Source organism: Gopherus flavomarginatus, chromosome 25, assembly GCF_025201925.1.
Source record: "Gopherus flavomarginatus isolate rGopFla2 chromosome 25, rGopFla2.mat.asm, whole genome shotgun sequence".
Taxonomy (NCBI): Eukaryota; Metazoa; Chordata; order Testudines; family Testudinidae; genus Gopherus; species Gopherus flavomarginatus.
In genome coordinates this window covers 2,735,131-2,761,901 of record NC_066641.1, presented here as the reverse complement: position 1 = coordinate 2,761,901, position 26,771 = coordinate 2,735,131, and the positions used below count along the sequence as shown (strand labels likewise).

The 26,771-nt window shown below is 57.1% G+C and overlaps 2 protein-coding genes across 3 annotated transcripts in view; one reads left to right on the top strand and one right to left on the bottom strand.

Moving 5' to 3' along the window:
* Positions 1 to 26,771, top strand: part of ADAM11 (ADAM metallopeptidase domain 11) — a 672,244-nt gene that overhangs the window by 210,057 nt on the left and 435,416 nt on the right. The gene's annotated exons all lie outside the window — the stretch shown is intronic.
* Positions 1,913 to 26,662, bottom strand: GFAP (glial fibrillary acidic protein). The gene is made up of 9 exons (XM_050934962.1): positions 25,960 to 26,662; positions 17,752 to 17,812; positions 17,119 to 17,214; positions 16,177 to 16,338; positions 15,650 to 15,775; positions 12,665 to 12,885; positions 11,788 to 11,831; positions 10,245 to 10,330; positions 1,913 to 5,468 (listed from the first exon to the last, which is right to left on the bottom strand). Exons 1-9 carry the CDS (start codon positions 26,472 to 26,474, stop codon positions 5,433 to 5,435), a joined length of 1,347 nt encoding a protein of 448 aa, XP_050790919.1. The 5' UTR covers positions 26,475 to 26,662; the 3' UTR covers positions 1,913 to 5,432.

The following is a 26,771-nucleotide window of genomic DNA, read 5'->3' as shown; positions in this document are numbered from 1 at the left end:
AGGCGGTGTGTGTCGGTTCACACCAGTCCCACCCATGGTGTGTGTCAGTTCACACCAGTCTCACTGGCAGTGTTTGTCAGTTTACACCAGTCCCACCCATGGTGTGTGTCAGTCAGGGGCGGCTCTAGGGATTTTGCCGCCCCAAGCATGGCAGGCAGGCTGCCTCTGGCGGTTTGCTTGTGGAGGGTCCACTGGTCCCGCGGCTTCAGCGGACCTGCCGCAGGCACGCCTGTGGGAAGTCCTCTGAAGCCGCGGGACCAGTGGACCCTCCGCAGGCAAACTGCCGGAGGCAGCCTGCCTGCCACCCTCGCGACGCCGGCAGAGCGCCCCCTGCGGCTTGCCGCCCCACGCACGCGCTTTGTGTGCTGGGGCCTGGAGCCGCCCCTGGTGTCAGTTCACACCAGTCCCACCCATGGTGTGTGACGGTTCACACCAGTCCCACCCATGGTGTGTGTCAGTTCACACCAGTCCCACCCATGGTGTGTGTCAGTTCGCACCAGTCTCACTGGCAGTGTTTGTCAGTTTACACCAGTCCCACCCATGGTGTGTGTCAGTCAGGGGCGGCTCTAGGGATTTTGCCGCCCCAAGCATGGCAGGCAGGCTGCCTCTGGTGGTTTGCTTGTGGAGGGTCCACTGGTCCCGCGGCTTCAGCGGACCTGCCGCAGGCATGCCTGTGGGAGGTCCTCTGAAGCCGCGGGACCAGTGGACCCTCCGCAGGCAAACCGCCGGAGGCAGCCTGCCTGCCGCCCTCGCAACGCCGGCAGAGTGCCCCCTGCGGCTTGCCGCCCCACGCACGCGCTTGGTGTGCTGGGGCCTGGAGCCGCCCCTGGTGTCAGTTCACACCAGTCCCACCCATGGTGTGTGACGGTTCACACCAGTCAGTGATCTAGGTTGTTTCCTTCTCTGCCTGCTCACTGCACTTTGAGCACATGGCTGTTTCCTGAGGGCTTGCGGTTAATTTAGAACCTGAACAACAGGCTTGAGTAGGTCGGATTATTCCTTCCAATGAACTTTTCCTTGCAGTCGACAACACTGTTTCATTTGCCATCGTGTTGCCAGTTCACCCTGATTGACTGGGGGCCTCTGAACTTCCTGCCCTTCTTCTCAAGTCCAGAGAACGTGGTGTCAGCTGCAGATGTTACCACCTCCCTGCTCACTCCCCTTTCCGGCCTGGAACATTGGGGCACAATGCTGAAAATTGGCTTGGTCCCAGCTCCTCCGAGGCAGCCTGCAGCTCAAGCCTGTGCTTTTGCTGCTAAAGTACCCAGGTTCAATCCTTCTTCCTCTCTCCTGAGGCATGAGGGGATCCCTTCCTAATGCTGCCTGGCTGCTGTCTTCCACATGAGGTTCGCACCTACAGCCCTCGCATGCCTGTCCTCCCCAGTTTGGGAAAGTTGCCATATTATCTTGGAGCCAATTGGTATCCACTGCCTATTTCCCCTTCTGTGCCTGAGTTCCTGTCGCAAGCCCCATGGCTCCATGGTGCAGCTGGGTGTTGGCAGCTCAGAAGAACATCTGGGGTTGGGACTGAAGTGCGCTGGCAGAACTGTTATGGCAGGATTATAGCAGGGAGTGCGGAGCTCAAGATGGAGACACCCCAGCAAAGACGCTGGGGGTGGGAGCTGGACCTGGCATGGGTTAAGTTTCAGGTCAGGATTGAGCTGCACTGGCAAAAGCTGTGTGGGTCCCCAGGCCTGGTATAGCAGGGGGCCTCCAGGCTGGGCATGGGGCACTGGCAGAGCAGAGGGTTGAGGGGAAGCCAGCTGGGATCAGGAGGCGCTGGGAGTGCTAAGCTTGCCCAGGAGCTGCCCACACTAGTTTATTGCAGATACAACCAAGTGCTCATGTTTCTGAGTGCGGAACGCAGCCTCCCCCGCCCCTGGCACGGCGCAGGGAGACTGAGCCGACCAGCGAGAAGGCACTGCTTGCTTTTGCTTTATTGCTTGACTCAGGCTGCTGCTGCCGTTAGCGTATGGATTGAGTAGCGACGCGCGATGCAGACACTCCAGCGGGGGACGGCTCACTAACGTATCAGCGCAGAGCGAGGGTTCTACACAAACAACACACAACACACCTGCTCCCTGGCACGCCCCCGGCCACCTCCTGCCTGGGCCCCACACACACCCCAGCCAATTCCTGCAGCTCCGGGGACCCTGCCCCTCCCTGCGGCTGGATGAGGGTCTGGGCTCTGGGGGATGGAAACAGGTTCGGAGGCCAAAGGTCGTGGAGCAAGATGTCCATAAGTGACGAGCGAGTTGGGGGCAGGGCTTCATTTTGGGGGCCCATCTGGAGACACCTTTAAGGGTTCTGGTTTTAAGAAATGCTGGGCACTCACCTCTGAAAATCCCCCAGACCCCAAATCTGAGCCACCCAGAATCTCTGATCCCTTCTGAACGGGTTGGCACCTGGCTGGGAGAGTCACCCCAGGGCCCAGCATGGCTGCTGCAGGTGCCTCGCAAGACCACGTCAGCATCACCATCCCCTCAACGCTCCAGGAAGCTCTTGTGGAGACTCTACAAGGAGAGTGTTGCCTAGTGGTTAGGGCACAGGCATGGGAGCTAGGAGAACCAGGGGCTGTGCTGGCTCTGCCACTGCCTTGCTGGGTGAGCTTGGGCACGTCACAACTCTCTGCCTCAGCCGGCCCAGCTGCACATAAGGGATAAGAATACGCCCCTGCCTCCGGGGAGCTGCATGGCTGCATGGATTCATGTTGATAACCTGCACTCGGAGCCTGCGAGCAGAGTTCCTAGCGCAGGGGCCGATGAACAGCATTAACTGCTCCTGGAAGCAGCCATTAGATCTTTGCTCCTAAACCAACTGTGCACGAGGGAACTGGGGCGGAGTCTCCTAGCATCGGCAGGCAGCTAGATTCGGACTAGATATGGGTCAGTTGCGGGCAGGCCCAGTCCCGCAGGCTGAGCACTGGGGAGGTCATTCTGAGTTACGGCCGTCCTGCCCTGCGGGGTGGCTGGCTCACACTGGCTTGGCTGGAAAGCATGTGTGTAGCGGGGGCCTGCGGGTTTGCCTTTCCACCCCACGCACAGGCGCGCTCTCGCTCACAGGATTCACTGCCCAGGTGTGATGGCTGGCAGGGTCTTTGCCAGGCAGTACCAGCTGACCAGGCTCCTATGGGACACAGAATATATAAACTCTGGGCCTGCTGCTGCCCTCCCTCTCCCGCTGCCCATCCCTTCATGAGGCTGCAGGGCGCAGGCAGTGGGGGCAGCGTTGGCACTTAGATCACTGGCAGAGCATGGCCCATGGGGGGCTGCAGCGCAGCTGGGGCTGGAGTGACAATGGAGCCCCCTTCCCCCCCAACGCAGCTGTGGTCGCTAGGAACATCTGCCCTTGAACACACAACGGGGCTCCCGGACAGGCTGGCCCCATCCAGCTCCTCTCTAACCCTTCAGTCCCTTTCTCTCCACCCGCTCCATTTTCACTTGCGTTAGAAACGTCCACCTGGGGGAAGAAGCAGTGGCTGGCTGAGATCAGCCACCTTGCTGCTCTACACCCATAGTCACATCCCTGCACTGTATTCACCCCGGCTGCCATGCAGCCACCTCTGGGGCAGAAGGTGGCAGCTGTCCACCGGCACACACCACGGTCCAACTGTTCAGGACACACAGAGCACAATCCGTAGAGCCTGATTCTGCCACCCTCCCGAGCCAGGCACCCTCCGCTGGCACTGGCACTGCCCCACAGAGTGAGCAAGTCAGAGCAACCCTGTAGGAAACTGGGAGACGAGGGCATCTGGTAACAAGCCCTTCGTGCTGGAAGGGCGCAGGGTCCGTCCTGGGCTTTAACTCAGGCCACCAGCCCCTCCTGCCAGAGGGCCTGCTCTGCGATGGCTCCCGGCCCCTCCCAAACACCCGCGAGCTCTCAGCCTGTCCAGGAGGGAGGAAAATACCCCCAGATGGGGGAGCTAACGGCCTGCTCTGCACCCAGGGAGCCAATGACAGGGAGCCCCTGACCTGGCTAGCGTTGGCCCAGGCTGTAGCCACTTAGGCACAGAGCTCAGCTCACCAGCCCCTGGCTCTGCCGTGCCGCTTGGAGGAGCCGGAATAGCGAGGGCTGGACGCTGCCATCGCCAAGCAGGGCAAACCCTGCGCATCGCTGCTCGGCAGGGCCCCACCCCTCACAGCTGGCCAGCCCGGGCTCTGGGAACAGGCCAGGATTAAACCACGAGGCTGCCAGGAGGCTGTGGCCTGCACCTCTCCCCCATCATTGGTCTGATTTCCTCTGTGCAGCCTGAGCAGGCTTCATGGCCTCCTGACAGCAGCAGGAAGCTGTTTCCTTGCGAGGCTCTGTCCCTCCCGTCCCCCCAGCTCCTCTGGCTACATCTGCCTGGTGCTCAGTCAGCAGGAAACCTCAGTCCTAGTCCTCAGCACAAATGGGGGAGACATCAGCCAGCCCAGTCCTGCCTCCGGTTCCAATCAGCTGTTCTCCACGTTAGCCCAGCCACAACCCCTGGGCGGGCCAGGGCGTTTGGTGCAGCGCAGCTGCCTAGTGCCTTTGCCTCCCTGTGCCCATCGCCGGTGCGTTGGGGAGCAGGCCCCATTGCAGGGGCCAGGGAACAGAAACCCTGCTCCTGTGGGCCCAAGCCTGTCACAGGGAGGGCAGCAGCATCTCCCTCCCTGGAAGCCTGATCTCCAGGAGGCCGGTGGGGGTGTGTGGTGGGGGGCAGTGCTGAAGGAGAGCTGCTCTCCACAGCATCCCCCGCTCTTGCAACTCCACAGGGGTCTCCCTGGGCAGACTCGCACTCAGGGCCTCTCCTACCTCTCCTGGGGATGCCTAGGCCTGAGCCGGGATCAGGGTCTCCACCATCCTAGGGACTTTGAGATCTGGGGCAGGTGGTGGGGTGCAGCCAAATCCTGCCCCTTGGCTCCAGGAGGCAGTGGAAACTCTGCAGCTCCCGGGCCATGGATTTGGCCCTTTCTGTGGGCACGAGCTGGGCCTTCGATTGCTTTGCCTTCCCCACGCAGCCTCCTGCAGAGCCCCCCAAGGGAGCCGGTGTTAGGGGGTTTCTGGGTGGGCCTAGCACAGCCCTCTCTCTAGGGGAGCTCTGGCAGCCTCAGCAGGGCCTCAAACCCTGCCAGGCTCTGGAGCAGCTCAGCAGGCCTATCCCATAGACTGCAGCGGACCAAGGCAGATGGGAGAATGGGCAGGGGTGGCGGAAGGGAGAGATGGGGCTCAGGCGAAGCACTAGCCCGTGGCCCGCACTGGAACCGTGCGCAGCAGTTCTAAGGGGCGCTGGTTACTCTAGCTCCTCAGTTAGTCTCGTTAACTCCGCTTCTGGCAAGCGAAACACGTTCCCTCCGGGTGGGTCCCTCGCAGCCGCTGGGCCCTGCTGGTTCCACGTCGGAGGGGCCGAGTGCCAGGCGGGATCTACGCTGCTAGTGATCTACGGCTGCACGCTTTCCTCTGCCGCCCCCTTAGTCCTTGTGCTCCTGGGTGGATTCCTTGATCACCTGTGGGCAGACAGAAGGCGACTGTTACTGTCATGGCCAGTCACTGCCCCCCTCCACCGGCAGGATTTCCTTGGCTCAGAGCCAGCCGAGGGGCCCCCAGCCACTGAGAGGCCCGGAGGCAAGTCCCTAGCAAGCCCCACTCTCCTGTGGGGGATTTGTCCCTGTGTGGAGCCAGGGCTGGCCCGTGGGTTAGGTGGCGGGTTAGCACCTCAAGGGTCCCTGAACCCGGGCCCCCACTGCCCTGGCACCCTGGCTTCTTTTCCTCGCCTGGTCACTGGACACTGGCAGGCCAGTCCAGCCGTGCGGCTAATGCCCAGGCCGCCCAGGGTAGCAAAGTGCTTGGCTGGAGATCCAGAAAGGGTGTTTCCGCCCCTGACCCAGTTCGTCCCTATTGAGCCGGCCCAGCTGCTCCCCGCCTCAGCGCTCCTGCAGCTGACACAGCCTGCTGGGACTCGCAGCTCCTCAGTGTGCTAGGGCACCGAGGGAACATGAGGGCCACTCACACCCTGAGGCTGGGTCACTGACATGCCAGCTGTGCCCCTCAGCTGCTTGTCCCTCCGTGCCTGGTGGCAGGAAGAGTCATGGCCCTCCGAGAGCCAACATGCAAAGTCAATGGGGAAAGCCACATGCTGCCAGCTGGAGCAGTGCAGAGCTCCGCCCAGCCGAGGGGACTCTGCAGCCACCTCTTCCCTGTAACTGCAGCCAAAGAGCCTTCCAGGGAGGGCAGTCACCAACCTCCTGGCAGGTGCATGGCGCATGCGGGGAACCTCCCCCTCCTCACGGCCGGCGGAGTGAGAGAGGGATGGGTGGCTGCACCCGCTCTGCCTGTGCACCTGCAGGTCGACTGGCCTGGCCAGAGCGCCACGTGCCCGGCTCCCAGTCCTCTCCCATCTCCTCGCGGCCGGCGGAGTGAGAGAGAGATGGGTGGATGCACCCACTCTGCCTGTGCACCTGCAGGTCGACTGGCCTGGCCAGAGCGCCACGTGCCTGGCTCCCAGTCCCCTCCCATCTCCTCCAGGGCAGTATCCATCCCCAGAGCTGTGTCAGGGGAAGCTCAAAGTGGTGCATTCTTTGCTCTGTGGAGGCACAGCAGTTTTTATGTGTGACCTGATCAAAATGTCTCTTGCAGGGCTCCCCCTGGGGCGACCTAAAATGCCCTGCAGAGGCTGGGCTGAGCTTTGCCTGATCCTGTAGTATAAGCCCACCAAAAGTTTGTCTTTTCAGCCCCTCTCCCCTTTGTTCCCAGGGTGTGAATACTCCAGGAGAGACATCCCCTGCCCCAAGATTTACAATCCAAACGAGAGACAAGGGGGGAGGGGATATCTTTTACTGGACCAGCTTCTGCCAGGGGAAGGGACAAGCTTTCGAGGGACACAGAAGCTCTTCTCCAGTGTGGGGCAGGAAGCTGAATGCAAATTGGACTGGATTGTAAGCAGAAGGGGTACCTGGAGTTGGAGGATGTCACCTGAAATGAAGTGAGTGCACCAAGACCACTTAGATTGGGGCGGGCAAACTTCTTGACCTGAGGGCCGCATCAGGTTTTGTAAATTGTATGGAGGGCCGGTTAGGGGAGGGGGTCGTGGCCTGGCCCCCACCTCCTATCTGCCTCCCCTCCAGGACTCCTTCCCTATCCAACCCCACCGTCCCCTGACTGCCCCCTGCTGCCCCATCCAACCCGCTCCTCCTTCCTGACTGCCCCTCCGGGACCCTGCCCCCATTCAACCCCCTGGCCACCATCCACATCCCTGCCTCCAACCACCACCCCGAACTCACCTGCCCTGTATCCAACCCTCCCTGCCCCCTACCGCGCTGCCTGCAGCACCGGTGACTGTTGGTGAAGCTGGGCCATGCCGCTGCCGCCATCGCACAGCACAGAGATCGGGTCAGGCTGGGCCCTGCAGCTGCTGGGCCCCAGGAGCTCACAGCCCCATCGCCCAGAGCATTGTGCCAGAGATGGAGCGAACGAGCTGAGGCTGCGGGCGAGGGGGACAGCAGGGGAGGGGCCGGGGACAAGGCTCCTGGGCCAGGAGCTCGGGGGCCAGGCAGGACAGTCCCGCAGGCCAGATGTGGCCCACGGGCCGTGGTTTGCCTACCCCTGAGTCTTAGAGAGAAATTAAAGAGTCTGCTACAGCCTTAGCTAAGGGCCAGGTGGCTTTTAGCTCATGCAGTGAGGAGCGGTTCTCAAGCTTTTGTACTGGTGACTCCTTTTACAGCAAGCCTCCAAGTACGAACCCCCACCCATAAATAAAAACACTTACAAATATTTAACATGATTATAAATGCTGGAGGCAAAGGGGTTTGGGTGGAGGCTGACAGCTCACGACCCCCCACATAATAACCTCACAGCCCCCTGAGGGGTTACAACTCCCAGTTTGAGAACCCCTGCAATAGAGGCTCATGGACTGAGCTTCAGAGGTCCCCGGTTCGATCCTGACGACCGGCGTCAGTTGGGGTTTCATGGGCAGTTGTGGGTTAGATTGTTGTGCATAAAGGGTTTGAAGTGGGTATGACACTGGCAAGCCAGGTGCCAGCTCATGCCAGGGCCTCCCTGAACACTGGCAGATGCAGAGCTGGAAACCAGACTGGCTCAGCTGTGGGTCACTAGAGTTAAAACGAGTGTCAGTGTTATAAGGATGTGCGTCCTGTTTAGACTTCATGGAATGCTTGTAGGATGCTGCGTGTATGAATCCTGCTTGTAACACCTGTATCCCCTGGTATAAAGCGACATTGAGTGTTTGCACTGCAAACCTCCGTGATGGTGTAACAGGAAAAAGCAGCATGACTTAAGGTGAAGTGCTCGTCCTGCACACAAGGGGGCCCACTGAAGGCAAATGAGGCTTTGTGCAGCATCAAAGGCCAGACACCTTGCTGGCTGCACCCCTCACCCCCTCCAGGAAGGGGAGGCTGCGCAAGAACTCATCCCACCAGCCTGGCATCTGGGGTGAAAGGGATACAAAGGAGAAACGATGCAGAAGGGCAAAGATTCCTAAGCATAAGCAAGAGATCCCCATGCTGCTTGACACAGGTCAGCCCAAAGGACATAGAGAGCTGCTCACTGTAGAGGCTTATATTAAATCAAAAAGTGGAACTTGTTTGTGATTTAACCTTGTAAATAATTCTCATTTCTTTTCTTAATTGCTACAGCTTTAGCCAGGATTGGCGACAGGCATTGTCTCTGGTCTGAAATCTGAGTACAACTGACCTGGGTAAGTGACTGGTCCTTTGGGACTGGGAATAGCCTGAATATTGCTGTGATTTTTAGTGTACCGTGACCATCTATCACATTGTCCAGCTTGCCTGGGTGGCGAGATAGACTGGAATGCCCAAGGGGACTGTCTGTGAGTCCACGGTCAGACTGGTCTAGTGCTTGAGGAGGTCACTCTCATTACTGGGTTGGTGAAATCTAATTCTAGAACGTACCACCCGTTTGGGGTCTCTGCCCTGCTCTTTGACAGTCTGCCCTGAGGCTGGCACTTACGGCCATGAGTCGCTCCAGACAGCGTGGCAGTGGGCAAGTAAAGGTCGCAGGCAGTGTGCTGTGTTGTGAATTGTTGTAATGAGCCATAAAGTGTCCCTGTTCAGTCCATGTTTTTTGGTGCCTAGCAGAGTTATGAATTTAAGTTCCCAGGCTTATTAGTTTGTAACACCACACTGCCTGCTACCCTTAATTACCCACTTCAACCCCTCTGTGCATAATAATCTAACCTAGAACTGCTGGCTTCATTTCCAGCCACTGCCTCCAACATGCCTTAACGCTTCTGCTTAACAAGTTCTCCCCATTTGTGTTTAGCTGGGATGCTCAAAGTGCCTTTCTCAGCCCTAAAGAAAAGCCCTGCCTGCCCATGGTGCTGTGATTCCCTCCGAGTTCTCCCACAGCCGGGAGCAGCATCCTGAGCAGCTCCGTGAGCGCTCCCTGCTGGGGAATGTCAAAGCAGCAGGCGGTCCCCTGGCCCCCGCCCACTCCAGTCTCCTCCTTCCCCCCGCCCCCCGTTCCCCGCGGCAGCAGCCTGCCTGCCTCTGTGCTCCCAGTGCAGGGCAGAGCAGGATCATTCTTGTGATTTGCTCTTTGTTCCCCAAAGGGAGCACAGGCTCAGCTGTCAGATACGTCCTGGGAGCTTTGAAAGGGGAGGGGCACATGCCTGCAGGGCAGCAGAGCTCAAACCAGTGAGCAGAGCGGTCACAGCGGGCGGGCATTGTAGGATACTGACAGAACCCAGTTCTGTCGACAAAACAAACCGCAGTGTCTACACCGACGCATTATGCCTCTCATAACCATAGGTGGTTTTATTTTGTCGGCAAAACAGCAGAGTTTTGCCGCCAGAAGTCGCTTTGTCGCGTGTACACCTCCCCTGTGGTGTAGACAAGGCCTGATTTCGATGACACTGCATTGTCCAACAGAACCTGTTCCACTGAATTGTCTTGCCCAGCTCTCCCGCACAGCAGCACGTCCTTCCCCAGTGCCTGGCCTGCCACACGCCCCAGCCTCGCTGGACACCTCAGCAAACACACACGGGGAGTCACTGACTCGGCAGGCAGTCGACTAGTGGTGAGATCCACCAACAGAACAACCATCCTGCTTCTCCCCAGGAGAATGCTGTCCCCACCAGGCCATTACAGCTCAGCAAGTGAGGCACATGCCCATCACCCACCAGGCCCAGGCCCATTACCTGGAAGCCCCAGACAACAGGGAACTGCATCATGGCAAGGTCAGGTGGTGTCCAGCGGGCAGGGGTGGGGCTGGATGATGGGGCAAGGGCAGGGGAGACCATCTCCTACCTCTGCATCTCTGGTCTCCACAGTTTTGACCACGATGTTCCTCTTCAGGTGAGCCTCAGACACTGACTTGGTATCCAGGCTGGTCTCTGTGGGGAAGAGCAGATTTGGCCATTGTCTCCACTCTGAGAAAGCCCAGCCAGGCAGAACAAGGCAGAGCGAAGCTTTTTGGGCCACACAGGCTGCCAGGTCGGGCTAGCTCTGGGCCTGAGCTGAGATTCCCTGCACATGGCACAGGAGCCATGAACCCTCTCCTGCCGGTGGCTAACAGCCCTTCCGCACTCACTGGGCTCTGAGATCTGTTAGCAAAGGGATCTGTGCTCCCCTCCCTGACTCACACCAGAGGGGAATGGCTCACAGCAAGTGAACCCAAAAACCCACACAGCACAGATGCTGGAACTAGGGGTGCTGGGGGCTTGAAGTGGTTTCCATCACAGGCAGGTTTTACAGCTTGGTTCAATGGCTCTCAGCCCCCCACTGTGCACATTGTCCCAGCACCTCTAGTACCCTGTGGATTCCCTGGGGCTGTCCCCTGGCATGCACCTGGCTGGGCTGACCCGACGTGATACCATTTGTTCGGACGGGGCTGTAGAGTTTGTGGGCTGGGTACTGCGATGGCACTGCACCCTGGTCCCCTCTCTGTGGGACTGCCCCGCAGTGGGAGAGTCACCATGGGTCTCGCCTGCCTGAATTCCTGCTTGGAAAGTTACATGGCCCAGGGCAAGGCACAGATGCTCCAAATTTCCACTTCTTCCTGCCCCAACACATCCCGAAGCTCGGGGCTCCCTGGGACTCCCCCATCCCACATTGCAGGGTCCCCCTGCACCACAGAGCAGGCTGCAGTCAGAGAAGTGGCTTCAGGGACACTCTCATTGCTCCTGTACCTGTTACAGGGTCCCCATGTCACCAGGCTGGGTCCCAAAGGAGGCCACGGCGCAGGCTTCCCTTCACCTGTACCTCCTGGAGCCTGGCCTGGCTGGACACAGGGATCATCTACACACTGGATGGGCTGGCCCAGATCAGACCAGTGGGGCCCCAGCCCAGGCACCCGCCTCCCACTGGTGCCAGTGCCAATACTCAGACTTTACATCCCCAGGCTCTGGCGGGTGGTATGGTTATCCCTGTTTGACACAGAGCGGGGAAGGGTCACCCAAGGTCACGTAGCAGGTTAGTGACAGGAGCAGAGCCAGGTCTCCTGGCTCCCTGTCCATTGAACTGTGCTACCAGCCCTGGTGCGTCAGAGGAAGATGGGAGAAGACCCCACAATGCAGGAGAAGTTGCACAACTCTGTGCATTAAGGAGAAGTTAGCACAGTGACCAGCATATGCTCTGGAGCACGAGATTGGATGGCCCCCATCTTAGCGCCTCTAGCCGCAAGTGGCCATCACATTACCCAGCCCTTCCTCCAGTCCTGGCCCAGAGTCAGAGCCTGTGCGTGGCGGGGGCGGCACCATGGCAAAGTGAGTCCACACCCGAACGTGAAGGCGCGACGTAGCCACGACCACCCATCCCATCCCTCCTCCCTTGGGGCGCGCAGCATCCTGACCTCGGATCTGCAGGTTGGAGAAGGTCTGCACGGGGATGGTGATCCTGCAGGAACAAGGCAAACGGAGAGGGACAAGTGTGAGATGGGCCCCACAAGAGGCACTTCCTAGGCAAGGCTGCCTCTGACTCATTGAGAGAAAGGAGGCCTTTGCTGGGAGACCTACGTGACAGGCCAGCTCGTCAGAGAGCTCTAGAACAGGCAGCTGACAATGGGGTTACCAACCCCCTAGGAGTGTCCAGGAATTAAAGATGAATCTTTAATGATATATTATGCCATGTGATGAAACCCCCGGAATCCCTCCAACCAAAATCGGCAGCCCTAGGTGACCAGAGGCCCATTTCCACCACGTACCCAGCCCAGCCATATACCCTCAGCGTCTGGCTGCCTGGACGCTTCTGCTTGCATGGATGCTCTTGAGGTCAGTGGGGTTGCAGGGGGACGATTGAAAGTCATTCGCTTCCAAGAGCACATGGGCGAGATGGGCCCACGCTGCCAGGCGGGGATCCGGGCAGCTTTCCTCCAAAGGTTGGGAGAGTTTGGATCCAGGGTTTGGTTCAGGCTCTTCTCTAAGTGACAGAGCATGAGACCCCAGGCACTCAATCCAGCAGTGGCCTGGAGCACCTGTTAGCTAAGACAAGGGGTGCTGGGTTGGCAGCCCTGGGCACTGGTGTCCTCTGGGTATCCACAGAACAGGTTCCTCAGAGTCCCCCTGAAAGAGTGAATTCCCCTTCCTCATCCTGCCATTGGAGGGGCCCCTTGGATGGGGGAGGTGAGGCCTAGGGATAACCACTTCCAGGTGCATTACAGGCTATTAGCACAGGGAGAGAGGCAGTGGCCCCCCGGGGTGCATCCCTCCATCCGTCTGCAGGAGGCTCACCTGCTTTCCTCTCCCTCCAGGAGCTTGCGGTAGGTGGCAATCTCAATGTCCAAGGCCAGCTTGACGTTGAGCAGGTCCTGGTATTCCTGGAGGTGCCGAGCCATCTCCTCCTTGAGGCTCCGGATGTCCTCCTCCAGACGGATGACTGTGTCCTGGTAACTGGCTGTCTCAATGGCATAGCGGTCCTCCATCTCCCGCAGCTGCCTCTCCAGGGATTCATTCTGAGGGGGCGGGATGAGGGGCTGTTACTAATCCGGATTCTCCCTGCCCTCAGCTGGTCGCCCCCAGGGATTATGTCATGGTTGGTGCCAGCAGACCAGGGTCACGTGATCCTAACAGGGTTCATCGAGCTCCAGGGCTCCTACAGAGAGGTGGGGGAGCCGCCCCACTGGAGCACATAGCCCAGTCCCCCACCTCCTGCCTGCACCAGGCCAGACCTGTCATTCGCTTCAGCTGCTACTCTTCCTCCTTGTCCTACGGGAGCAGACCCCTACCCTAGCCCAGTGTCCTGCCCCTGCCCTATGGGAGTGGACCCCAGGCCCAGCCCAGTGTCCTGCCCCTGCCCCACGGGAGCTGACCCCAGGCCCAGCCCAGTGTCCTGCCCCTGCCCCACGGGAGCAGACCCCAGGCCCAGCCCAGTGTCCTGCCCCTGCCCTATGGGAGCAGACCCCAGGCCCAGCCCAGTGTCCTGCCCCTGCCCCACGGGAGCAGACCCCAGGCCCAGCCCAGTGTCCTGCCCCTGCCCCACGGGAGCAGACCCCAGGCCCAGCCCAGTGTCCTGCCCCTGCCCCACAGGAGCAGACCCCAGGCCCAGCCCAGTGTCCTGCCCCTGCCCCACGGGAGCAGACCCCAGGCCCAGCCCAGTGTCCTGCCCCTGCCCTACAGGAGCAGACCCCATCCCCTAGCCGAGTGTCCTTCCCCTGCCGCACGGGAGCAGACCCCAGGTCCAGCCCAGTGTCCTGCCCCTGCCCCATGGGAGCAGACCCCATCCCCTAGCCCAGTGTCCTGCCTCTGCCCCACAGGAGCAGACCCCAGGCCCAGCCCAGCGTCCTGACCCTGTCCTATGGGAGCAAATTCCAGGCCCAGCCCAGCGTCCTGACCCTGCCCCACGGGAGCAGATCCCAGGCCCAGCTCAGTGTACTACCCCTGCCCCACGGGAGCAGACCCCAGGCCCAGCCCAGCGTCCTGACCCTGCCCTATGGGAGCAAATTCCAGGCCCAGCCCAGCGTCCTGACCCTGCCCCACGGGAGCAGATCCCAGGCCCAGCTCAGTGTACTGCCCCTGCCCCACGGGAGCAGACCCCAGGCCCAGCTCAGTGTCCTGCCCCTGCCCCATGGGCGCAGACCCCGGCCCAGCCCAGCATCCTGCCCCTACCCCATGGGCATAGGAGGCAAGTTTGTAGAAATTTTGGTGGTGCCCAGAACCCGCCTCCCAACTCCGCCCCCTCAAACTCCGCCTCCACCTGCCTAAGGCTCTGGGCGGGGTTTCAGGGAGGAGGTCTGGGGTGCAGGTCCTGGGCTGGAGATTAGGGTGCAGGAGGAATGCAGGCTTTGGGAAGGAGTTTGGGTGCTGGGTGCAGGCTCCGGGCTGGGGCAGGGGGTGGGTGTGCAGGAGGGGGTGAGGGCTGCAGGCTTTGAGATGGAGTTTGGGTGCAGGCTTGGCTGGGGGTGGGGGTGTAGGAAGGGGGAGGTGGTGCACGCTGGGGCAGAGGCTCAGGGTGCAGGGGAATGAAGGTTGGGGCTGAGAATGGGTTCGTGCTGTGGGGGGGGGGCTCAGAGCTGGGGCACAGGATTAGGGTGCAAGGGGATGAGGGCTCTGGCTGAGGATGAGGGGTTTGGGGCATTGGAGAGGCTCAGGGCTAGGGCAGAAGGGCAGGGTAAGGGCAGCCTGCCTTGCCATTAGGGTTTGGCAGGTGCTAGGGCCCTGGGGCAGCAGACAGCAGTTCTGCCAGGAACTGCTCTACTCGGGCAGCAGGAGTAGGCAGGGACGTGGCGGAGGGGGTACGCAGGGGGAGGGGTGGAAGGCGAGGGCCGGGACCCGCTCCAGGCAGGGACGCAGTGGGGCGAGGCGGTGGGGGCCGGGACCTGCTCCAGGCAGGGATGTGGCGGGGCGGTGGGGGGAGACCCGCGGGGGCCGGGACCCGCTCCAGGCAGGTACGCGGTGGGGCAGGGCGGTGGGGAGAGACCCGCGGGGGCCAGGACCCGCTCCAGGCAGGGATGCGGGGGGGCGGGCGGTGGGGAGAGACCCGTGGGGGCTGGGACCCGCTCCAGGCAGGGACATGGCGGGGCGGGGCGGAGGGGAGAGACCCGCGGGGGCCGGGACCCGCTCCAGGCAGGGACGCGGCGGGGCGGGGCGGAGGGGAGAGACCCGCGGGGGCCGGGACCCGCTCCAGGCAGGGACGCGGCGGGGCGGGGCGGAGGGGAGAGACCCGCGGGGGCTGGGACCCGCTCCAGGCAGGGACGCGGTGGGGCGGAGCGGTGGGGGGAGACCCGCTGGGGCCGGGGACGGGCCCCGATCCAGGCAGGGCCGGGGGAGACACCCAGCTCCAAATATTGCTGGAGCAGGGCCCCCAGCCCTGAATATTCCTGGCACCCGGGCACCTTGAGCCCATATAACCCGCCGCCTATGCCCACAGGAGCAGACCCCAATCCTGGCCCAGTGTCCTGCCCCTGCCACACGGGCGCAGACCCCATCCCCTAGCCCAGTGTCCTGCCCCTGCCTCACAGGCCATCTTGTTTGGCCGCTTTCCTCTTCGCACATTACAGGAGCACAAGGCCCAGCATTGTTTGGTGTCCGTCGAGTCCTTACGTCCAAGCTTGGCATGTTTGATTCTGAGCCGAGGTTTATCTGACGAGGCTAATTGGAGATGAAGGGAAGTTGGAGCCCAAAGCAGGGCTCAGTGACCGGGGTGATGTTCATCGGGTGGCCTGTGCTAATGGAGGGCACCCATTGCTGCCTGCCCCTGCCCCCAGCACCCACACCTACCATCCCCCGCAGGGACTCCAGGTCGCAGGTGAGTGCCTGCAGCTGGCGCCGATACTCATTGGCTTCCTGCTTGGCCAGGCGCAGGGCTTCAATGTTCCGAGCTGCTGCGTCCGTCAGGTCTGCAAACTGAGGAAGAGGAGTTAGTGCACGTGGCCCGGCGAGCCAGGGACGTCCTCCGCGGGGAGAGCGCGCAGCAGGGGCTTGGTGCCCACGGGAACAGGAACTGGGGAGAGAACGGGGGGGTGATACCAGCTGATTGAAGTAAGCCAGTGGCTGCAGCAGGGGCTTGGTAGCCGGGACACCCGAGTTCATGAAGCTCAGGGGACTCACTGCAGGGGAATGTCTCATGAACCAGCCCTTCCAACCTGTCTGGTAACTCCCCTGGGTGGCATATGGCACACGGGGCATCACGCACGGGACCAGTCAGAGCAGCAGTGGGAGGGGTAAGAGGCAGGTACTGCATGTGCAACCCACGATGTGCCTCACTGGCCGCCCCTGGTCTGAGGGCCTGGCTCAGGCCCTGTTACCTTGGACTTGTACCACTCCTCGGTCTCATGCATGTTGTTGGAGGCCATGGACTCGTACTGGATGCGGATCTCCCGCAGCGCAGCCGTCAGGTCTGGTTTTGACATGTCCATCTCAATGTGGACCTGCTGCTGCGCCAGCTGCTCCTGCAGCTCTCTCAGTTCCTGCAAAGATACAAGCGAGGCGGGTTGGCGGCACGGAGACAGGGCTGTGCCATGCTGGGAGACAGGCAGCGGCGCCCATGCTGGGTGCGGGACTGAATCTGCCACAGTCGCCATTGCGGATCCCGGCGTGGAGGGGATCGGTACCGGCACCGCACTAGCTCCCAAGGCATGGAATGGTCTGACCCTGTGGGAAATTGGGCCAGCCACATCCCTTCTGCAGTGCCCACTGCTGGTCACTCTGTGCTATGACATGCCATTGCTGTGGCTGCTGCAGACCTCCATCCATCCATCCTTCTCTGGGTCTCTGGACAAGCTGGTGGAAGTTCCCCGTCCGTGCTGTGGTTTACAGGAAGGAGTTCCCCTAGCTCACAGCAAAGAGTGGAGCTGACAGGACAGCAGAAGAAGGTGCAGGTCCTTCTTATGTGCCTGTGGGGCGTATATTACACCGGCGAAGATCCCCTGACACCCCCTCGCAGATGCAGAATTTACATGTCACTCTTTGAGTTTGGGCCAAAGATTTCTCCCTTCTTCTCCCTCCTGGCTGGCAGGAATAACAGGCCAGGTGATGGGAACCCAGCACGCCGGTGCACAATGGAACCCAAGGGAGGGCCTAGGGGAGAGGAGAAACCCCCCAAAGGAGAGTGACGAGCCGTTCCCACTGTAAGGTCCCTGCCCCTCTGGACAGCTGGTCCCAAGGCAAGGACAGACGTCGGGGCTCTCTCTGCCATCCCATCCCCACCCAGGCACCCTAGGGGCCCGGAGATGGGTCACGCACGATACCTCCTCATGGACTTTCCTCAGGAAGTTGATCTCCTCCTGCAGAGACTCGACTTTCCGCTCCAGGTCCAGGCGCACTAATGCAGCATTGTCAACATCCTGCCATGTGGGTGAGAGTAGGGGAGGTGAAGTCACAGCTCCTGCCAGGAGCATGTGCAGCTCCGAGCGCGCTGGTCTGGGGACCCGGCCTGACTCCAGGGCCAGCTATGCTTTTGTGCACAATGTGTTAGAGGCTGAGTGACTGGTGTGGGCTCAGGTACCTGGGCCAACCAAGGGCTCAGCCTGCTCCTGGGGCCTGTTCACCAGCTTAGTCATGGGGAAGAGTTAGCTCTGGAATTTCCTCCCAGGCCACATTGCCAGGGCGTTTTGCCTTCCCCTGCAGTGTAGGGGGCCGATCACTGGCCCGGATTAGCTGGTGTATCTCACGTAATCCTTTCCCTGCCCTGGCAGGGGCCGCGAGGACTGGTGACCCTTAGTCTCCCCGACACTGGGCTGCCCAACTACTTGAGTCCCACCCTCTCCCTGTTCCACTGCCACAGCGGCCTGGGCTTGCCAAGCCAGGCTCTGGTTTCCAGGCTGAGGGGCCCCCAGCTTCCAGGACAGGGCCCGCTTGGCCACGAGCAGAGCACGCCTCACCTGTCTGTAGGAAGACAAATTGTTTTCAGCTTCCAGCCGTAGATTAATCTCGTCCTGTAACCTGAAACAAGAAGCAAACAGGCGCTTGGCAGTGTTATATAATTATCAGCTTTTCTGAGCTAAACCCACACAAACAAGTGCTCAGAGTCAAAAGAACCAGGGAGCGTGCGGAGCCCTGATCGTTCCCTTTCATTGATGTACAGCCACTTCCCCTACTCCTCCTCAGAGACACCCCCCTCCGACCCTCCTCTGTCACACACCCCCGCACCCCGAGTATCTCTCTTCACACAGACACCCACCTCCAACCTCCTGTCTCTCTCACACACACGAGTATCCCTCTTTACACTGACACCCACACCCCACCCTCCTTGGTCGCACACAGACACCCACACCCAATACTCCTCTGTCTCAAACACATACACAGAGCCCCGCTCTTCACACAAATACCCACTTCTGATCCTTATCTCTCATGCATACATACACATAGTCCCCCATATACAGACACCCACACCTGACCCTACTCTGTCGCACACACATACATCCAGTCCCCGGCTTCACGGAGACACTTATGTTAGCATATAGACATTCAGGCCTGCCTGTAAAGGCCTATACTTTAGAATGTAGGTGTATTCTTATCACTTAGCTAGTTATAGACGTATAAAAGAAAGAATCAAAATCACTGTCTGTGTATGGGCCTTCTCTCACTGGGCCTGGTTCTTAGGCTAAAGCCTTTGGCTAAGCAGCAGAGGCAGCCATAAGCTGGGAAGTGTCTAGTCACATCCTCACATTCCAAACTAGTCACTTTGAAATAAGGTGCTATTGGGCTGTTAGGAATACAATCCTGTCCTGATATTCCTATCACCTCCAGAGAAAGGGAAGAGCCTAGAAGATGTAAAAGGGAACTTAGTTTGATAGTAGCCTGTCTGGCAAGAACTCACTTATCAATAGCTGGGGTGTGAAATCCTCATTTCTGTATTGTTCTGTCACTGCAGTCTCCACTTCCCTATTGTTTGTCTGTATAATCTCTGTCTGGTTCTGTGATTGTTTCTGTCTGCTGTATAATTTTGTTGGGTGTAAACCAATTAAGGGGATGGGATATAATTGGCTAAATAACCATGTTACAGTATGTTAGGATTGGTTAGTTAAATTTTAGTAAAATGATTGGTTAAGGTATAGCTAAGCAGAACTCAAGTTTTACTATATACACCGCTATCCTGATATAACGTGGCCCGATATAACATGAATTCAGATATATTGTGGTAAAGCGGCGCTCTGGGGGCGTGCGGCGCTACACACACCGGTGGATCAAAGCAAGTTTGATATAACATGGTTTCACTTCTAACGCGGTAAGATTGTTTTGGCTCCCGAGGACAGCCTTATATTGAGGTAGAGGTGTAGTTGTGGTGTTTAGATGTGCTTGTAATGATTAGAACTGGGAGCACTGGCTATTGGGAGTCTGAAAGGACAGCAAACAGGAAGGAAGGGGGAGCAGTTGAGGAGGCAGAGGGAGCGTTACAGAGGGTGCAGCAGCAGCTTGGTAAAGGGGTATCCACTGTAAAAATAAAGTCCTGTTGAAGCATGTTAGTACCTTGCCTGATTGATACAACATTTTGGCGACGAGGATGGATCTTCTGCCTCTGAATCCACCTGCACCCTTTCTGCAAAGCCCAGGTGAGCCTCCAATTGCTTTTACTGTCTGGATCCATATGTTTGAGACTTATCTGCTTGCAATCAGTGCTACAGAGATTTCTGAAGTAAGAAAGTGTGCTCCGCTAATCCACTGCCTTGGAGCAGAAGGGCAGCGTATATTTTACACTTTTCCCCTTGCAGATGATAAATATGAGACTGCACTCACTGCATTAAAGAACTTTTTTGTGCTAAAAGTGAACACAGTAGCTAATCGCTACAGATTTCGCCAGTGTGAGCAGAAACCAGGGGAGACTATAATGCAGTATATTGCTTCCCTGAGGAATCTGATTGTAACTCGTGACTTTGGAAATATGGCAGATGAGCTGATTAGAGACCAGCTCATTGAGAAAACAACCATGCTTCGTATAAGAGAATGCTTACTTCTAGAACCACAATTCACACTAGAAAAAGCAAGAACCATTGCTACTCAGATTGAGTCAGCTACAGCTGAAGCCAAGGTAATGAGCAAAGATACAGAAGGCACAGTCCAGCCTGTGACTCCTTTTCCAAAAAGTTCACTATCGCTGCAGACAAACCATTGCAAGAGGAAAACTAATAAAAAGCCACTGAATCAGCAAATGCAAAATACAATAAAAGCATGCTTTCACTGCGGATCCCCACAACACCTTGCAAGCTACGCAGGATGTGCAGCAAAAGTAGCTCAGTGCAATCACTGCAGAAAGATTGGGCATTTTGCTAAAGTATGTTGCAGTAGCCAGTTCAATCAACAGGGGCATGCAGTTACAATACCAGATGTTACTGTGCTGAGTGTGGATCAAACCACTACTGCATGTATTCCAGAGCAGATAAAGTGCACTGTAAACGTTTCCACCATCCCCTCAGGCAAATCACACTCTGTTCAGCTAATGTTGGACACTGGCTCAGCAGTATCTATACTACCTGATTCCATCTATTTGCATTACTTTAGAGATGTGCCTCTTACTGAACCCAAGCTTCAGTTGGTGTGCTAGTTGAAAAACCATATTCCCATACATGGCTGCCTGCCAGCGATAGTTACTTTTGGTGGTTGCTGCGTAACTGCAGAGTTCTACATTGTCCACAAAGGCACTCCTATCCTTGGCAGAGATTTATTGGCTGCTTTAAATCTCAGGGCAGTTAATGGACGAATTGACCTTCCTCAGCAAAGCACTCTTGCGGTACACACACCAGTTTCAGCTGGGACCCAACAGGGTTGAGGAGAAACTCGGTTGTGCTTACGGGTTTCTGCGTAAAGTTAAAAGGCGGAATAATGTGATGCCTGTATGACAGAAATTACGGCGTTTACCATTTTCTGTCAGGGAAGCTGTTTCAGAGAAACTTAGAAAACGGGTTCACAAGGACATTACTGAAGAGATAAACTCCTCGGAATGGGTTTCACCTATAGTGGTGACGCAGAAGAAGGGTGCAGGCATTCAACTTTGTGTGGATTTAAGGGAGCCAAATAAAGCTATTGTGATTGACAGCCACCCTCTGCCTCACATTGGAGAAGTATTTGCAGAACTCCATGGAGCAAAGATGTTTTCTACTCTTGATTTGCAGAGCGCATACCACCAGGTTATGTTGCATGAGGACAGCAGAGACCTCACAGCCTTTATTACACGAGGGGCTATTTCGTTTTAAATGTGTTCCATACGGTCTCGCATCAGCCCCAAGTGCCTTCCAAAAAATGATGTCATTGATTCTGAAGAAACACCATGGAGTTCAGTGCTATTTGGATGATATTATCGTGGTTGGAAATACCACTGAGGAGCATGACAATAACCTGCAGTCTGTACTAAACTGCATCCGCAAAGCAGGCCTCAAGCTCAGTAGGTCCAAATGCAAATTTAGACAAACTGAACTCGCCTGTTTGATACAACAATACTCTGCAGTCAATCAGGAACTAAGGGGGGGGAATGGGAACTGGGAACGGGGGTGTGGGAATTGGAATCATGTTTTGCTAAGGGGTGGGGAATGGGAACAGGGACACAGGCAAGGATGTGTTGTATCAGAGCTGGGAAGGGGGACACTGAGGAAGGAAACTGGAATCATGCTTGCTGGGAGTTCACCTCAATAAACATCAAATAGTTTGCACCTTTGGACTTCGGGTATTGCTGCTCTCTGTTCATGTGGAAAGGACCAGGGAGGTGAGAGGGTGAAGGAATAAACCCCCTAACAACTTACACCTGACCCTCCTCTGTCACACACACATACACACAGTGCCCCTCACACAGACACCCACAACCCACCCTCCTCTGTCACACACACATACACACAGTGCCCCTCACACAGACACCCACAACCCACCCTCCTCTGTCACACACACATACACACAGTCCCCCTCACACAGACACCCACAACCCATCCTCCTCTGTCACACACACATACGTGCACACCTGACTCTCCTCTGTGACACACACATACACACAGTGCCCCTCACACAGACACCCACAACCCATCCTCCTCTGTCACACACACATACATGCACACTTGACTCTCCTCTGTCACACACACATACATGCACACCTGACTCTCCTCTGTGAGACACACATACACACAGTGCCCCTCACACAGACACCCACAACCCATCCTCCTCTGTCACACACACATACGTGCATACCTGACTCTCCTCTCTTGCATGCGCGCACACACATACCCAGACATACAAACACAACCTTCCTCTTACACACACATACATACAGTGCCCCTCTTTACACAGACATCCTCACCCGACCATGATCTCTTGCACACATGTACACACAGTCCCCTTCTTCACACAGACACCCTCACCCAATCCTCCGTTGTCACATATACATACAGATAGTCCCCCCTCTTCACACAGACACTCACACTGTAACTTCCTCTGTCGCACACACATACACATAGTCCCTGTTGCACAGACACCCAAACCCTGCCCTCCCCTGTCACACACATATACGCAGCTCCCCTCTTCACACAGACACACACACCTGATCCTTCTCTCTCACACACATGTACACACAGTCCCCCTCACACAGACAGCCACAGTCCCCTCAATATACACACACTCCTTCTCAGCCCCTCTCATTGTCACCAGCACCGATAACCCATTTCCTGTTACATGCACACCCCATCATCGCCCTGCCCTAGCTAATACCCACCAATACACACCCATATCCCTCCCTCCAGTCACTCCCACATTGGTGCAGCGCGGGCAGTGGCAGGGAACAACTCCGTCATAGCTCCCTGCCAGGAGGCGTCACCCTGCTTTATGGCGAAGAGTGGAAACGGGCCTTGAGGTGCAGGGCTCCATATTGCCAATCTCTTGAGCCACTCAGACCCTAGTGCAAAGCAGGGGCACAGAGCAGCAGAAGGAGCTCTGCAATGGCAGGAGAGGAAGGCAGAGCTTGAATGCACATTATCGAGGGGCCACAGCAGGAAAACGGGAAGACGGTACCCAGAACAGCACCCCCGAGAACAGCAGCCAGGCCAATGACAGCTGCTGCCCAAAAGTGTCACTAGGCCAAGGGACCCGGGACGCTGAGGTGTGGGTGGCCAATGCAGAGGACACAGATACAGGTGCCCTATCTGGGGAAAAGGGCTATTCCAAGATGTCAGTCCAGGGGGAAGTAGAAGAGAACGGTGTGAGGATTGTGAGGTGTGAGGGTTGTGCATGTTAAATTAATCCATCCATGGATTGTATGGGTTGGGTTAGGGAGAAAGGTGGGATGGATTGTGCGGGTTGGTTAGGTAGGAAGGTGGGATGGATTGTGCGGGTTGGTTAGGTAGGTAGGTGGGATGGATTGTGGGGGTTGTGTTGGGTAGGTAGGTGAGATGGATTGAGTGGGTTTTGTTAGTTGTGATGTCTCATATTAAAAGCAGTCTTCCCTGCAGTCACTTAGTCAATGGTTTTTAACCAGTGGTCCGAGGGTGCACAGACAATGTCTCAGATTTCCACAGTGGTCCGTACCTGTATTCGAAATTGCTTAGGTTCTGCACAGAGAATAAGGTTGAAAACCACACGCCTAGTGTATGTATAATAATCCAGGTCTGGAGACCGCTGGGCTGGTGATAAGCAGAACAGACAGGGGAAGGGGTTGGACCCTGGGTCCCATTCCTTGTTCTGCAATGGAATCACTGTGTGACCTTGAGCCTGTCGCTTCTCTTGCCAGTGCTCGTTTTCCCTGCCTCTGACAGGGGGATATTGTTCATCCACTGCCCACAGTGGAGAGTGTGTGAGGTTGGATTTGCTGGTATTTGTGCAGATTGTGGAGGCAGGCAAAGGTCTTATTGCCCAGTGAAGCAGGACTTTTTTCCTTCGATCCCTGCTCCATGGGCTCTGTGTCAGGGGCATCCCCAAAGCTCATCATCTGGATGTCTCCCAGACATCTGGGGAGCAAATTCTGCCAAACACAAGATCTTTTATAGACAGAAACATTGCTTGCCTTCCAATCTCTGTCTGGCTCTTGAATTATAGAGAGGGGTGTGTGTGTGTGTGTGTGTGTGTGTGTGTGTGTGTGTGTGTGTGTGTGTGTGTGTGTGTGTGTGTGTGTGTGTGTGTGTGTGTGTGTGAGACTTGCTACGACTGTTGCCCCTTGCTTTTTTAACTGCTGGTTTTATCCCCTACATCTGCCCTTGTCCGCAGCCCAGTGTTATTGTAACTATTGAGTGTTACTACGCTAGAGGCCCAGCATTCCCCATGCTGCAGGGGCACAGAGGAAGAGACAGTCCCTGCCCAGGCAGCTCACATTCGGAAGAGACAAGAGGAGGCCAGGGAGAAAGGAAGGAGCCATATCCTCACCTTGCACATGGGGAGCTGATGGCCAGAGAGATTCAGGGCCAGATTTTCTAAAGCGCTGAACTCAACACAAGCTGAACACTTTGAAAATCCGGCCCCAGTTGTGGGTGCTTGCCAAAGTCACACAGAGAGCCTCTTGCTGCCCCACCCCCATGATTCACTCAGTGACAGCTGGGGGGGATGGGGGGATGCTGTCCCAGACCAGAGAGTTTGACACATATCAATACTTTTTCCTATCCTGAGTTGGGATAGAAAAGGAGAAATGTGAAAACTTTTCATGAACCAATCATCCGCATCTGCTGAAATGCTTCACTTTGATCAGTTTTGTTTCAATTTTGTCCTTTTACATTTTTAACCTTTTTAAAGCATATACGCTGTAAAACTTTTAAACTCAAAGTCATTTCTAGCAGAAACATGAAACTTTTCCTTTGGAAAATGTCAAAATGGGACGTTTCAACAATTTCAAACCTTTTCAAATCCGGAGATTCGTCCAAACTGCCCCTTCCCGGGAAGTTCTGCTTCAATGAACCAGCATTTTCTGATGAACCAAACTTTCATTGGAAACCTCCTGACAAACTCTTGCCAGCAGCGATAATCCTGTGCCCTTCCGGCGCAGACATAAACTAACCCCATTTCTAACTCCCTGTGGTGCTAAGACACTACTACTACCTGCTCCGACACAGAGACGTAACAATCTTGCCCTAGTCAATGGTGAGGACCCAGGAGTTACGACTCCAAGATCCTTCTGCCAACTATTAGATCACCTTCTCTCCAAGCAGGAGATGGAATTTAGGAGTCTAGGTTTTCCATATGCTAACCACTAGACCACACTCCTCTTCCAGGGCTGGAGCTAGAGCTCGATTCCATTGCACTAACCATTAGATGACACTTCCTCTAGAAAGCAACAGACTGGTGGTGTAGAACCAGCAAAATACAAGACCAAACCTCTCTCTGAGGCTGGTAAACCTTCGTCTCCTGCTGCTGCCCTCCCCGGATTCTCAGTCCGACAGAGGTTTTATGACATGTATAGAGTGAGCAGCCTGGCTCCCAGATCAAGGTCTTTTCTGTGGAGTCTCGGCCAGAGCACGTTGTGGCAGGAATGCTGCAAATTTCTGAGCACAGGCTCAGCAAGAGAAGCGCCACAGCCCCAATTGAGTCAGGTTGAGCAGTTCCCTCTGCCGTAGACGTCCCCATCTGAGGTCTGGGCCAGCTGCCACCCCTGAGATCCAGCTGTTCATGCATGCCCGTGTTTACGCCTGCCCAATTTGGGCAAGCACTTTTTGGGCAGGGACCCAGGGTTTTGTGTGTCGCTGCTCACCCAGCTGGGGGTGGGGGGTGTTTTACGAACCCGCAGGTTTACAGGTGCAGACATTTGGATGCGGATTTTTGAACATTGAAAACGGGAGGCTGCTCTGTGGCTGCAGAATAACACTTTGCTCTTCCCACCCGCAGAGCCCTCCTGGGGCCAGTGCCTCTGGGGCACAGAGCGAGGACGTGACTTGCCAGCCGGGGAGCAGCAGAGCTGGGAACCAGGAATTCGAACACCCAGCCCCACGCACTAGCACTGCCCCTCTCTGCCTTTGCAGCCACACACAGATTCCCCACCAGCTTTAAAGTGCATTGAAGCTGCAGCTTCTCAGGGTCAGTGACCGCTCTCTCTGGGTGTAACCTGTCTTGGCTAAGTGACCTGCTCTGGCTGCATAGCCCCCAGACGCTACTGCGGCTGCTCTCCAGCCCTGCGCCCGGCAAAGGAGGCTCCTTACTTTTGCCGGAGGCCGTTGACGTCATCCAGCAGATTTTCCCTCTCGATCTCCAACCTGGTCTTGGCATTAGACAGCTGGTCCACCAGCCGGCGGAGTTCTCTCAGCTCCTCCTGATAGATGTCGGACAGCTTGGTGGGCTCCTTGTCTCTGATCTGGTTGAGCTCTGCTACCAGCACCTTGTTCTGCTGCTCCAGGAAGCGCACCTTCTCGATGTAGCTAGCGAAGCGGTCATTCAGCTCCATCATCTCCATCTTCTCGTTGGTGCGTGTCTCCTTGAACTCGGTGTTGAGGGCATCAGCCAGAGAGAAATCGGCTTTGTCCTGGAAGAACCTGGGGCCGGCACGGATGCTCAGGCTGGAGCTCTTTCTCTTGGTCATGGAGACTCTGGTGCTGGGGCTGGGCGACATGAGCCATAAGAGGGGCGAGGATCTCAGGGGTTGATGGACAGCGGTGGCTTGGGGGCCGAAGCGCCGCCGATATGAGGACAGTCGCTGACTCTCCATGGTCATGCTCATCCTCCAGGTTGTGCCGAGTCCCGAGTGCAGCCCTTGGATGGAATTCGCTCTGTGCTGCCGGGGTTTATACAGAGGACCAGCCTTCCCAGGGGTGTGTGTGACACAGGCAGAAGGAGGGGGAGGCCAGGAGGAGGTGGGGATTGTGCCTGGTCCTAGTGTCTGCTATGTATCAAGCCAACCCCCCAGGCCCCTGGCAAAGAAACAAAGAGTGACAGAACAAGTGGAAACCCTCAGCTATTGCCTTGTGCGGAGGAGAACAAATGCAAATTGGCATGCTCCGTGGTGATGTGTGTGGCA